Source organism: Solanum lycopersicum, chromosome 6, assembly GCF_036512215.1.
Source record: "Solanum lycopersicum chromosome 6, SLM_r2.1".
NCBI classification, from domain to species: Eukaryota; Viridiplantae; Streptophyta; class Magnoliopsida; order Solanales; family Solanaceae; genus Solanum; species Solanum lycopersicum.
Window position 1 is genome coordinate 35,868,359 of NC_090805.1, and position 12,459 is coordinate 35,880,817.

The 12,459-nt window shown below is 35.0% G+C and overlaps 2 protein-coding genes across 2 annotated transcripts; one reads left to right on the top strand and one right to left on the bottom strand.

The window, feature by feature from the left end:
• The first annotated feature begins 1,242 nt into the window (after positions 1 to 1,242).
• On the top strand, positions 1,243 to 8,600 carry LOC101264128 (protein RETICULATA-RELATED 5, chloroplastic). The gene is made up of 7 exons (XM_004240843.5): positions 1,243 to 2,093; positions 2,444 to 2,573; positions 2,867 to 3,397; positions 5,932 to 6,039; positions 6,231 to 6,779; positions 7,292 to 7,405; positions 8,304 to 8,600. The coding sequence occupies exons 1-7, from the start codon at positions 1,429 to 1,431 to the stop codon at positions 8,448 to 8,450; spliced, it is 2,244 nt and encodes a 747-aa protein (XP_004240891.1). The 5' UTR covers positions 1,243 to 1,428; the 3' UTR covers positions 8,451 to 8,600.
• A 481-nt stretch (positions 8,601 to 9,081) lies between these two features.
• LOC101264432 (arogenate dehydrogenase 1, chloroplastic) lies at positions 9,082 to 10,918 on the bottom strand. The gene is made up of 7 exons (XM_004240844.5): positions 10,567 to 10,918; positions 10,316 to 10,484; positions 10,065 to 10,220; positions 9,871 to 9,953; positions 9,730 to 9,799; positions 9,516 to 9,590; positions 9,082 to 9,422 (listed from the first exon to the last, which is right to left on the bottom strand). Exons 1-7 carry the CDS (start codon positions 10,737 to 10,739, stop codon positions 9,330 to 9,332), a joined length of 819 nt encoding a protein of 272 aa, XP_004240892.1. The 5' UTR covers positions 10,740 to 10,918; the 3' UTR covers positions 9,082 to 9,329.
• Between the last annotated feature and the right edge of the window lie 1,541 nt (positions 10,919 to 12,459).

The window sequence follows — 12,459 nt, forward strand, 5'->3', positions numbered from 1 at the left end:
AGATGACATTATGATTTTTTTCATCTACATTTTCAATCATAAAAATTTCATAAGTAAATATTTTTTTCACTTTGATATTTATTGAAGCGTTGCACAGATAGTGAATATAAAATTGTATTAGTAGCAAAACAAATGGAAGAACTACTTGCTATACATCCATTAAAAACTTCTATAATATTTTGCTAAAAATAACCTAAATAGTATATATTTTTTTTCAAATAAATAAATGACGTTCACAAATTTTCTCCCTTCATGAGACAAACTACAAATGATTCATAAACTTAACTGAATTTTCAATATTCAGTTTTATATCTACGAAAGAGTGTACAATAATATTACATAACTTTCAAGAGTTTAAAAGAAGAGCTAGAGATGTCTTAAATGGAGCATTATGGTGAAAGAAGATTCATATAGCTTGGCGTTATATTCCTTGTTGCTAGTTTAGACTTAAAGTTAAAAAATAATTACATATGAAATTGTATTACATTATTTGGTATATACAACACGAATTCAAAAGAATGACCAGAGATTAATAAAGAAATTAAGCTTTTTACTTTTTCATGGCAACGTCTTCAATATCTCTCCGTGAATATTGTGCAATACACTTCATGTGATGTCTTCCGTAAAAAGTCCTGCTTTATCCTACAACATATAATTAATGGATATTAGATTACTCAAGAGGAGAACAACTCCAAAAAGGGGGATAAGAATCATCAAATTCCATCAAGAAAGAAAATAGAGGAATTTTGATAATTGGTAAAGAAACAAACAAAATGTTATATTGTGAATGTTGAAAATTAATGGCAATGGACATGATTACACGTATTTTGTAAATTTGAAATAGATATAAATAACGAATAAATAGTTATCATAAATTATGTTGATAATAGTTTCTCTTTAAACTATTTCAATGGTGGATACTCGTAATTTGCTTCAATGCTATTGAACAAGAGAAACAACAGTCATATTAAAGAAAATTCTGTAAAAGTACACCGATAAAATAAACATGATAATTTTATTTACATTACTATAATTGATATCTATATATTATAAAATAAAAATATTAAATAAAAAAAAGAGACTTGTCTTAAAAGTATGTGCCAGTATAAAAAATTATACACCGATAGTGGATAAAAGTTAAACTCTTTAAAAAAATATGAAACTAATAAAATCTAAATATTTTAGAGAATTTCGTGGTCTTAAATTTATATTATTGGTATTAAATCAAAATATAAATATTTTAGACAAATGAGATTTTCCAGTCTCATTTTTAATTGTTTATTTATTAAGATATAAAGGAAAGGAAAAAAGAAAGAAATAATGTTCAGAACAGTTTTAAAGGCTAAAAAGGATTGGTGATTGGTGGGGATTGCAGGGCGCTGACCATGTTGGATTGTCAGCTGATTTCTTAAAGCCTTCAGCTGGAAAATGAAGGCCAACTCTGGCCGTACTATCTCTTCCAAATCAGTGCACTTATATGTTCCACCGGCAACTCTTCTCCGGCGAAAGTTTTTAATCAGAAGAAGACTCAATTTCCCCCGCTGCTTGGTTCACGAGCATAGCCACGTCAGCTTTTCAGTTCGTTGTTCTCAGTCGCCCACCGACGCCATCGATAACTCCGACGAGCTGATTCCGAAGCAAAAATCCTCGACTACTAGGCGTAATGTACTCCTCATGCCTCTTCTTACCATCGGAGTTTGTGCTCTCCGTTCCGCAATTGCTAGAGCGGACGACAAACCACCGCCTGAGAGTACACCGCAACCTCCGGTGACTACAGTGGAGGCCCCGACGCCTGATCCGGTGGTTAAGGCGGAGGAAGTGATTAATTCGAGGATTTATGATGCGACGGTAATTGGAGAGCCTTTGGCTTTGGGGAAGGACAAGAAGAAAGTATGGGAGAAGCTTATGAATGCTCGGGTCGTGTATTTAGGCGAAGCCGAGCAAGTTCCAACTCAAGATGATAAAGAAGTGGAGCTGGAGATAGTAAAGAATTTGAGGAAGAGATGTGCCGAAGCAGAGCGGCCGATTTCGTTGGCTCTAGAAGCATTTCCGTCTAATTTACAAGAACAACTAAATCAATACTTGGCAAAAAGGTTAGAATTCTCTTCGAGTACTATGTTCCAAAATTTGGTCATCCTAGTGTGTCTTCAGAATAAAATTTCATGATGCTAGCAAAAAATGGTTCTACAGGTTTACTTTTTAAAAAATGTGATTTGAACTGTCAGTTCTACTCTGTTTAGTTAGGGTAGATTTTCTTGAGAAGAATTGATGATGTTCATGACCTTTCATATGTGAAGTCGTGCAATAAATCTTGTTTAGAGTTGTATGATCTTGTTATCAAAGAGTTTGTTATTATGCATTTGTTACCACTGTGTAAGAGAGAATTAGTTGCATTGGAATTTTTGTATGAGACATATCTGATATTATGCACTGGATATTGCAGGATTGATGGAGAGAGTTTGAAATCTTATGTTGTACATTGGCCAACTCAATATTGGCATGAGTATGAGCCCTTATTGACTTATTGTCGCGAAAATGGGGTTCGACTAGTCGCATGTGGTTTGCCTCTAGAGGTACTTATTATCTGTGTCTTCATCTGTAAGTTGACCAGAATGGGCTTGAAATATTTATGAATCCAGAGAATAAAGTAGCTAACGGTTATTATCTGTGCTCATTTACATGCACTATGCTTGCAAGACATTCAGCAGAAAAAAGATTGATTCCTTTTGTTACCACGGAACATATCTTTATTCTATAAATTCCAATGCTTTTCACTGTCTTGTAGTGCTGTGCATTGATCAAGTTGTTCTAGCTTCATAAGTTAAGGATGAAAACATTAATTTTTCTGGGTTTTTTTTTGGAATAGGTCCTACGAACAGTTCAAGCAGAAGGTATTCGGGGGCTTTCAAAAGCCGATCGTAAGAAATATGCTCCTCCAGCTGGTTCAGGTTTTATCTCAGGCTTTTCGTCTATGTCGCGCAGATCAGCTGCTGATGTAAATATGCTGAACCAGCCTACTCCTTTTGGACCAAGCTCATATCTCTCTGCACAAGCAAGAGTTGTTGAAGAGTACAACATGTCCCAGATAGTTTTAAAAGCAGTGATGGATGATGGGGCGGCTGGTATGCTTGTAGTTGTCACAGGTGCTACCCATGTCATGTATGGATCAAGAGGGACTGGGGTGCCTGCTAGAATTTCAAGGAAGATTCAAAAGAAAAATCAAATTGTCATACTACTTGACCCTGAAAGACAATGGCTAAGGAGGGAGGGAGAAGTTCCTGTTGCTGATTTACTGTGGTACTCTGCAGCTAGACCTTGTAGCAGAAATTGTTTTGATCGTGCAGAAATTGCCCGTGTAATGAATGCAGCTGGCAGGAGACGAGATGCTTTACCTCAGGTTAGTTGTTTATGCTTCGATATGAAAGGTTATAACTAACTCAGCTTCTAAGCTCCTATTTTGGCTGCAGTTGTACATATATATTGAATCATTAAAACATATAGTCTCTTGCTAACTGAGTTTTTCAGGCTTTAAGTGTATGGATCTTGAAGTCATTAGATTGTTAGTAACTAAAACATCAGTTATGTGTTACAAGATCTGCAAGTGCCTCCTGCTGCCTGAGTTCTTCAGAATTAGGTTTTCATCGTAGCTTGTGTTTACTAAATAAAGAGCTTGCTTCTTTACCCCACTAGTTTGTCAGAAGAGAATTGACCAAACCTAATAGAATACAGTACTTCTCAGTCAGACGAAAAAATATTTAATTTGACCAAACCTTTTATAAATTTACAGAAGTCTTAGTCCAAGACTTCCATACCACATTTTTAGAGAATACTTCAACTTGGAGATTGGTGAACGAGATAACAATAAGACAAATGAGAGAACTTAGACAAATCACTATAGTACAAGAAGTCTGCTGGTAGGTATTCCTCAAGGGTTATTAGGGTTTTTGCTTTCTGAAGAGACTTATATCTATAGGGTCCTTCTCTCAGTTAGTAAGAGATGGGAATCTTTGGTCTACCTTAATGTGGTATATTCAGTATGTGAAGGATATCCTATAATCTCAAACCGTGCTGTATTCTATATATGAGGCATGTTCATGATTATGACCAGTTAATGAATTGAAACTTCTGCATCAGTTCATTCTGGCTATGTCCAATGCTCTCTCTCGACTGCTTTATCAAATTATGTAAGACTTAATCTAGCTTGTCTTGTCTCTGGTCCCATATGCATTTGGATGTTTCTCACTTACCAAAATGAATTCCATTCGCAAATGGAGCTTTTAGTACTGTGGGGAAGTTGTTTTCTGATTGAGTCGTTACCCTTCCCTAGATATGCAATCACCATGTTTCTACTGATCTAGTTCCTCTCAAGTCTCATGTGCATCACATCTACTTTATTTATTTATTGCTCGGGCCAGCTTGTGCACACCTCAGCTATTCCACCAGAGTACCTGCTATTTTCCCACCAACACTAGCAATGGGTGAATCTGACTATCAAGAGTTCAAGACTAGGCATAGGAAAAACTAACCTAGTGTTTTCTGTTTCTACTAGGATTTGAACCTGAATCTCCATGGTTTGCACTTCTTCATTGACCACTATGCCTGACCATTCGGTGCTTATGTCTACTTCATTTATAGAATCACCTTTCCAAAAGGAATAACTTCCATATTACAACTCAGTCATTGTATAATCAGAGTCCTGCACTGATGGCCTTTATACCATTTACCGCAACATTGACCCCTGAATCGTGTGCTAAAGGTCCTCAGATGCAATTTCATTTGTTCTATCTGCTGTAGTGAACTGAATTTGATGTCTTCATTTGTGCTTATGTCTACTTCTCCGTTTGTTTATTAGTAAGGTACTTTTTTTTTTCTTTGACAAATTCGTCATACCTTCACATCAATGGTAAATTGGATTCCACAATTTTTTTGGGTGGAAAATAATTGTTTGAAGTTACCCATCATAAAATTTCTATTCCATTTTGTTGACATGGCTTCCTGAGCACTTTATGTACTCATAAAATATGAGATGTTCGTTGAAAGACTTATGTCTAAAAATGTATTAAATGAGTTGCCAAGTTCAAAAAAGATGTATTAAATAATTTCAGAAGTAAAGGGTTACAAGTTGCATAACTCAGTACCAAATTATCACTGTCCTGTATGCTGATTGCTGTTATCGGACCAATAATAAAGCTCAACACCCTGTTACTTTCTTACACTAGGTTCAAGTTCGAGCTTGGATAGTGATGTCTGTTTGACATTCTTTTGGGCCCCAAAAGCATCAGGGAAAAGGGACCTCCCCCTTTAATTATTTATCAGTAAGAATGACACAGGTTGTCTTCCCAGATTTAAAATATCACATTTCATATTTATAGAGAGTAATTGAGATAAAATTGAACTAAGCGGCCAAGGAACTGATTTATTGTGTAGAAGACTTCATTCCAAAAACATGTAATTTTCCATCTGTATTTGAATCAAATTGCACCTTTTTATAACCAAAAAGATCCCCATTTCTACTTTTTTTCCACTCAAATACCGGACTTGGTTCAATAGTCTGGATTCAAACTCGTGAGATTCCCTTACCACACATCAATCTCTATATTTCTTTTCCGTCCAAGAGCTATAGCACTTTTTGGCGGGGTTTCAGTGAGATTGTATGGTCATGGATCCTGTAGCTACAATTCTAACATCTATGGGCTACATATTCATCTTCCTGTTTTCCTAGTGTCCCACCTGTTAGGGTTAATTGACATTTCGTGGCAGAAAGTTTGAAGCTATTACTATCTTTGTTTTCAAATTTCAAATAATATACACTGGTTGCAATTTGAGAGTATATGATGCTGCAGCTGTTGGAAAATGATTGATTTTGCGTATTATATTGAGTTGTACTCTGAGGAACTTGATCTCATTATACTAACATCTTATCTTTTCCAGGACCTTCAAAATGGACTAGATCTTGGTGTGGTATCCCCCGAAGTGCTACAGAACTTTTTTGATCTAGAGCAATATCCTTTCATTTCAGAGTTAACAGACCGCTTTCAGGTGTGCTATGACAAACATCTGTTCTAAAATACTTGTTCACCCGCAGAAGGAGAAAAGAGAGTGAACAAAGAAAGAAGAAATAAATAATGACATTAATTTTTTCTACTTTATCCTTTTTTTTTATGCTTGTACTGGTATATAAAGAAAATGCTAAGTAGTTTGAAGTTGAAAAGAAGCTTGCTTTGATGCAGGGTTTTAGAGAAAGATTGTTGGCTGATCCTAAATTTCTACATCGATTAGCTATTGAAGAATCTATATCAATAACAACTACTCTGTTGGCACAGTATGAGAAGCGCAAAGAGAATTTTTTTGAGGAGATTGATTATGTTATTACAGACACTGTTAGGGGTATAGTTGTGGATTTTTTCACAGTGTGGCTTCCTGCTCCAACAATTTCTTTCTTGTCAGTCACTGATGATGTTGATGTACCCGAGAGCATCGGAGCGTTGAAAGGTCTCCTGGGTTCCATCCCAGATAATGCTTTTCAGAAAAGTGTTGTTGGGAAGGACTGGGATGTGAGTCACAGAGTTGCCTCTGTGCTTGTTGGTGGCCTTAAATTGGCCGGTGTAGGATTTGTTTCTAGCATCGGGGCGGTGGCTTCATCGAATATCTTGTTTGCAATGCGCAAAGTATTCAATCCGACCTTTACTGCTGTCCAGAAGAACAAGCGATCGCCAATATTGAAAACGGCGCTTGTGTATTCATCATTTCTTGGTACATCTGCAAATCTGCGTTATCAGGTAACATCATATACTTGACAGCTTAATCTTTCATATCGTTTTGTTTTCAAATCCAAGATGCTGATTATCTATTTTCATTGGATATCTTGGTTAAACATGGACTCTGCCAGTATATTTTTAAACAATATTTTAAAACCACCATCTTTAGCTCCTGCTAGTTTTAAGGATTTTTCTGGATGCTGTTTCTACCATAATCATCAAAAACTGGAGATTGATTTTTTCTGTCATTTTGTTTCAAAAACAACCCTTTATCATGGGTTCCCTTTCAAGTTTGAGTTATAGCCCAAAATGGATTAACATTGGACATGTTTTAATGCTTCCTGGAGCTTGTGAAAGTCTGAATGTTAATCAAATTTGGCCCCTTCATCTTTACTGTTGTAATATGTTTGACACGAAGCTGAATTTTTATAGTGGCAGTTACTTTAGAAACACCTATATGACAATGATTTCCTTTAACTTTCTATTGAGGTGTTTGAGGTTCAACTGAAACCAATAATTTTCATGAAATGCAGGTTATTGCAGGATTGGTAGAGCACCGGCTTGCAGATCAATTTTCTGACCAAACATTATTTGTAAATATGCTATCTTTTGTTGTTCGAACGATCAACTCCTATTGGGGAACCCAGGTTAGATACAGGCTGAAATTCTTTGAAGTTAAATCTTCTTCTCCTTTTCCTTTTTTACAACTAAGCAACCATAAACTTCTTTCGTGAGTATCCCAGTAAATAGTCATGTAGGTTAATGATAATGGAATCTAAAAGATTAGCCTTTGTGAGGGTCTGCTCAGGGTTCAGGGTAGTGCCTTATATTTATTTGTTCTGTTCCTGAGGGCTAACTGGTGCAAGGTTCGAAGCTTGGTAGAAAATGTGCCCGCCCCTTTACCATTCTCTGCTTCAAACCTTCTATTTCGATTTCCTATTCTTTATTGCTTCATCTTCCGCTCTTTATATTTTGTCCTATCCTTGACCCAATTAGCCTTCTTTCTCTGGCAAAAAATTGACTCTTAGAAACGTAGTAGGAGATACTGCTTTTTCTTTCAAGAAAAGATCCATCTATCCTCATAGCAGCTCTGAAGTAAAGATGCAATGAATGTTATTGTCACCAAGCAAAACCAATTAGATTCAAAACACGGTAATGTACCCTACTAATCCAAGCAAATCCTCCAATAATGAACTGAACTGAACAAACAGTCAAATACAAACACTAATTAAGGGATTAGACTGTTGCAACAGAATACACTGAAAAAGAGAAAGAAGGAGAGTGACTGAGAAGGGGGAGAGGAAACCAGAAATTAGAGGGACTAGAGAATTTCTCAATACAATCATTAATTACCTAATTTCCCCCTTTACCCTATTAGTGCCTGACATGCTCTTACCCTGGGTCTCACACATTATTTTCATACAAACTTGCCTCCAACTTCACCTCTTCTTTTAGGAAACCATTCATCCACCTATCATCTAATTGTTGATAAGTAATCTTTCTCATTGCTAATGATTTACTACTTCTGTATCTCTTCTTCCACAGCAATGGATCGACCTTGCGCGGGTTACAGGATTGCAGGCCCGCAAGAGCGAGCGAGTTCCTGATCTTGTTCCAGATTCTGCAAATCCTACTGCAGTTGGTTGCAATACTCCAGAAGATACCAATACTGATGAAATCAACAGTCAATAGTAACACTTCCACTTATCTTCTCTACTTTCTAGCATTACTTGTAAGCAGCAGTTTTGATTCTTTTGCTGTATATCATTCAATTTATAGCCTGTCAATATACACAGTTTATAAACTTTGAGTCATGTCAAATAAATCTTTGTTATTCAGTCACTTGGATCTAGTTTGCCGAGAATAAAAGCAGACTGAAACTACAGCACTGTTTAACTATAACCAAATACAACATTGCACTGGATAGTGGATACTCCTCTTACCATAGTTGTAAAAACTCAAAATTGACTTTAGTTGCACCTTTGGATATCTTATTAAGTAAAACTGTAAAAGTTGCTTTTTTGCTGTAGATAAAAATGAAATGTAGGAACGCATTGCAAAAACAGTGAACGATGACATAAACTTTGTTCGTCATAAGGTACTTTACCTTGCAAAACCTGAGAATCCTTAAAATGGTTATGGAGTTACAATCTCTCAAAGTCTATATAGGGTCGGCATTTATAATATGCATGGTCAAAAAAGGAGTACAAAAAAAAAAGGTGAAAACATAGATGCCTTAAAAAGGGTGAAATCTTTGTTATTCAGTCACTTTATAGTGAGTTGTCAAAGTTAATTAATTTGTCGACGTCATCTTAATGATATGTTGAACAACAAAAAATCATCTTTAATAATAAATGATACAAGCAATGGAGCACTTTTACTGTCGACTCTTAACAACACGTCCTTTTCATTTTTAGAGCTAATTGTCTAGAACTCTAGATTGATTCCTCGTGATGTGTCTTGGTAAAAGTTGCAAACAAATAATCATCTTACAGAATATAAACAATGAAACATTACAAGACCAAGAAAATGAGTATGAAGTTCCCGTTCATTCATATTCTTCAGTAGTTGTTAGAACTTTGATATGATAGGATCCTGCAGCTCCTTCGATCTCTCTTGAAGTTTCTCTTTAGTTTTCTCCAATGCTACTTCTAAATTTTTCATCTGCACGTCATTCTGTGGTCAGTTTTTCTTCCCCTTCAATTAAATCAAGAAATGATGATTCAGTTGCAGAATATAAAAGGAGCATTACTATACCTGTTGCCTGGCAAACCTATTGTGGATGAATAGCCCGCTGAACAGATCAAAACTATCTTTAACTGAGCTCTCCTTCTGCACGTTGTCCAATTTTAGTATAAGAATTAAAAATCAGAGGTCCCAGAAGTTGAAAGGGCATATGCTTAATGTTCTACAAGTGCAATCTACAAAACTAAATAAATATCTTAAGGAATCGTCAATGTTGCATAATTACCACTTGAACAAGTTTCTGAAATCCTTTTGTGTCTATTGGTGTCGGTTCAACCTCCATTTCCGACAAGATCCTGTCAAGTGAAGAAGATCAACACTATAGTAGATTGTAATTTGTTCCTAACGTGCAGGTGACACAAATTACCTGCCGATTGTGTGAGTAAGAAATTGACTTTGAGCAGCTAATCTATCATGCTTTTCACAAGTCATTTCCAGCATTTTGCAACCCTGCAATAGAAGATCAGAGTATTTCTCAGACGGGGGTTCTCCAGTCAAATTGGGATCACTATGAGAAAGCAACAAAAATTGAGGTAAGACATATCTGCAGTACTTCCTTACCTCACTTGAGAAGATGTGGAGAAAGCTAGAACAGAGGGGTTGATCTCTAATTCGAACCATGTCGTACATAAAAGTCAAATCTTCCCATCCATCCTTACCACTTTCTGGTCCAAACATTGGGTGTGTACACAGCAAGTCACACTCTCGAGGCATCATCTTTCAAAGTTCAAATCACATGGGTATTGTTAGACAAAAGCTTTGATGAGTTCGCAAATTATATGAAACAGTAAGAGTGAAAATTGTATACTCACTCGCAAAAGGACATCTTTTGGGTGTTCTTTAACAGAGAGCACATCAACGAAAAGCGTAGGCCGCTTAAGACAATTGAATGGTATGGACTCCACAACTTGTGATAGAGACAGGATGGACGTACTAATCATTATAACTTCATTATCCGATTCTAGAAATGCACCCATATCTCTGCAGGCAATCAATAATAACTGGTAAATATTCATATTTTTTTTTCTACTATCAAAAAATTGTTTATATATCCAATGCATACCTAAAGAACAGGATGCCCAAATCTGTACAAAGCTCTGAATAATCTGATCTGGAAGTTACATGGATACAATGGCCTTGTTTCATCATAGTTTTGGCCAGAAACTGGGCGAAAGGACCAAATCCAATTATGCCAATTCGTAAAGTTTTTGGTTGACAAGAAGAAGATGAAGACATGGATGCGACAGAAGAAGATAAAAGAGCGACAAATGCGAAGGAGAAGATGTAGCTGGTGTGTGGTATTGTCAGACCTTACGTGGGACGCGTCCTTTTATATCTAAAAAAAAATAGAAAATAAAAGAAGAAAGAGTCTCAAGACGCGGGAACGCAACTAAAAGTCAAAAAACGGAAGCGACTACACTTCCTTTTATCTTTAGTCGCTAACAAAACTAGTTTTGGATAATTACAAGTTATAAAACGCTTTTCGCTATAATATCTTTGATAATTGGATCATTAGGTTACTAAAACAATCGCTTGACCTTCATTTATATATATATATATATATATATATATATATATATAATGATAAATTTTTTAAAAAAATTATAAAGAAAATATTATTGAGAAATTGAATATTATAAAATTTCAAACCAAATTTTAGGTGAAACATACGACTAAGAAAATATTATTGAGAAATTGAATATTATGAAATTTCAAATCAAATTTTAGGTGAAACATACGACTTCTTCATTGGGATTTACATTCGAGAATTTAAGTTATTTCGTCAACCTTTACGATGAGTGGAGAAAGTGACAGATCAAAACATCAATTATTGGTTCAATCTGTGTTAAAATAAATTATCAGTCTATCCCATCTGTTTGTAAAATATATTGTCAGTCCAATTATGTTCGTTCATTATTGACTTTGCATAACTTTTAAGAAATTATAAATAAAAAAATAATTTTATTATATTATCTTTCGAATATAATAAAGGGCAAAGGGTCAAATATATCCTTGTTCTATTGAAAATAGTTTAAATATATCCTTCGTTATACTTTCGGTTCAAATATACCCCTCATGTTATGCTTTCAGTCCAAATATACCCCTCTCATTATACTTTGAGCAAATATACCCTTAACTTTAATGGGAAAACATGTGACAAACTCAAAAAATCAAATAACGCATCTCGAATTTCAAATACTTAATTCTTTTAGAAATTCATTTCCTCCTCTTTGAATTCTTTTCTTTGCATCTTCCTCTTAAAAGAAGCTAAATAATTTATCGTATTCAAAAACTAATACTCCCCCCGTTTAAAAAAGAATGACCTAATTTGACTTGGAACGTAGTTTAAGAAAAAAAATTCTTTTTAATCTTGTGGTTCTAAGTTAAAGTTATGTCAAAATGTACCAAAATGCCCTTTAATCTTGTGGTCTTAAACATGCTACGTGAAAAGTTAAAGTTAAAGTGTTGCCAAAAAACGAAATGAGTCATTCTTTTTTAAACAGACTAAAGAGGAAATAGAGTCATTCTTTTTTAAACGGAGAAAATATGACTTTTCTTTCTTTCGAAATGAGGTTTTTCTTAAAATAATTTATCATGCTTAACCTCTTCTAAAAAGTGTCACTATTAATCAAAGAAAATACACTACCAAGATTTGAGCATCCAAAAATCGATACTCCCTACGTTCATTGTTTTCTTGTACTTTTTATAATAGTAGAAAGATGTGGGTACAATGATTAATTTCATAGAAATAAATTTGAAGATTATTAATTTGTGAGGGAAAAATGCAGCACAATGATATTGTGTGATATGCATATTTTATTATTTCTAGTACAATAAATTTAAAAATAGAATAATGAATGGAAAAATGAAAACTAGAGCTCAAAACGGAGGGAATGAGTTGGTATGAGTTACACAAGTGAGTTTTTAAGCAAATTGAGAGTAAATAATTTGGATT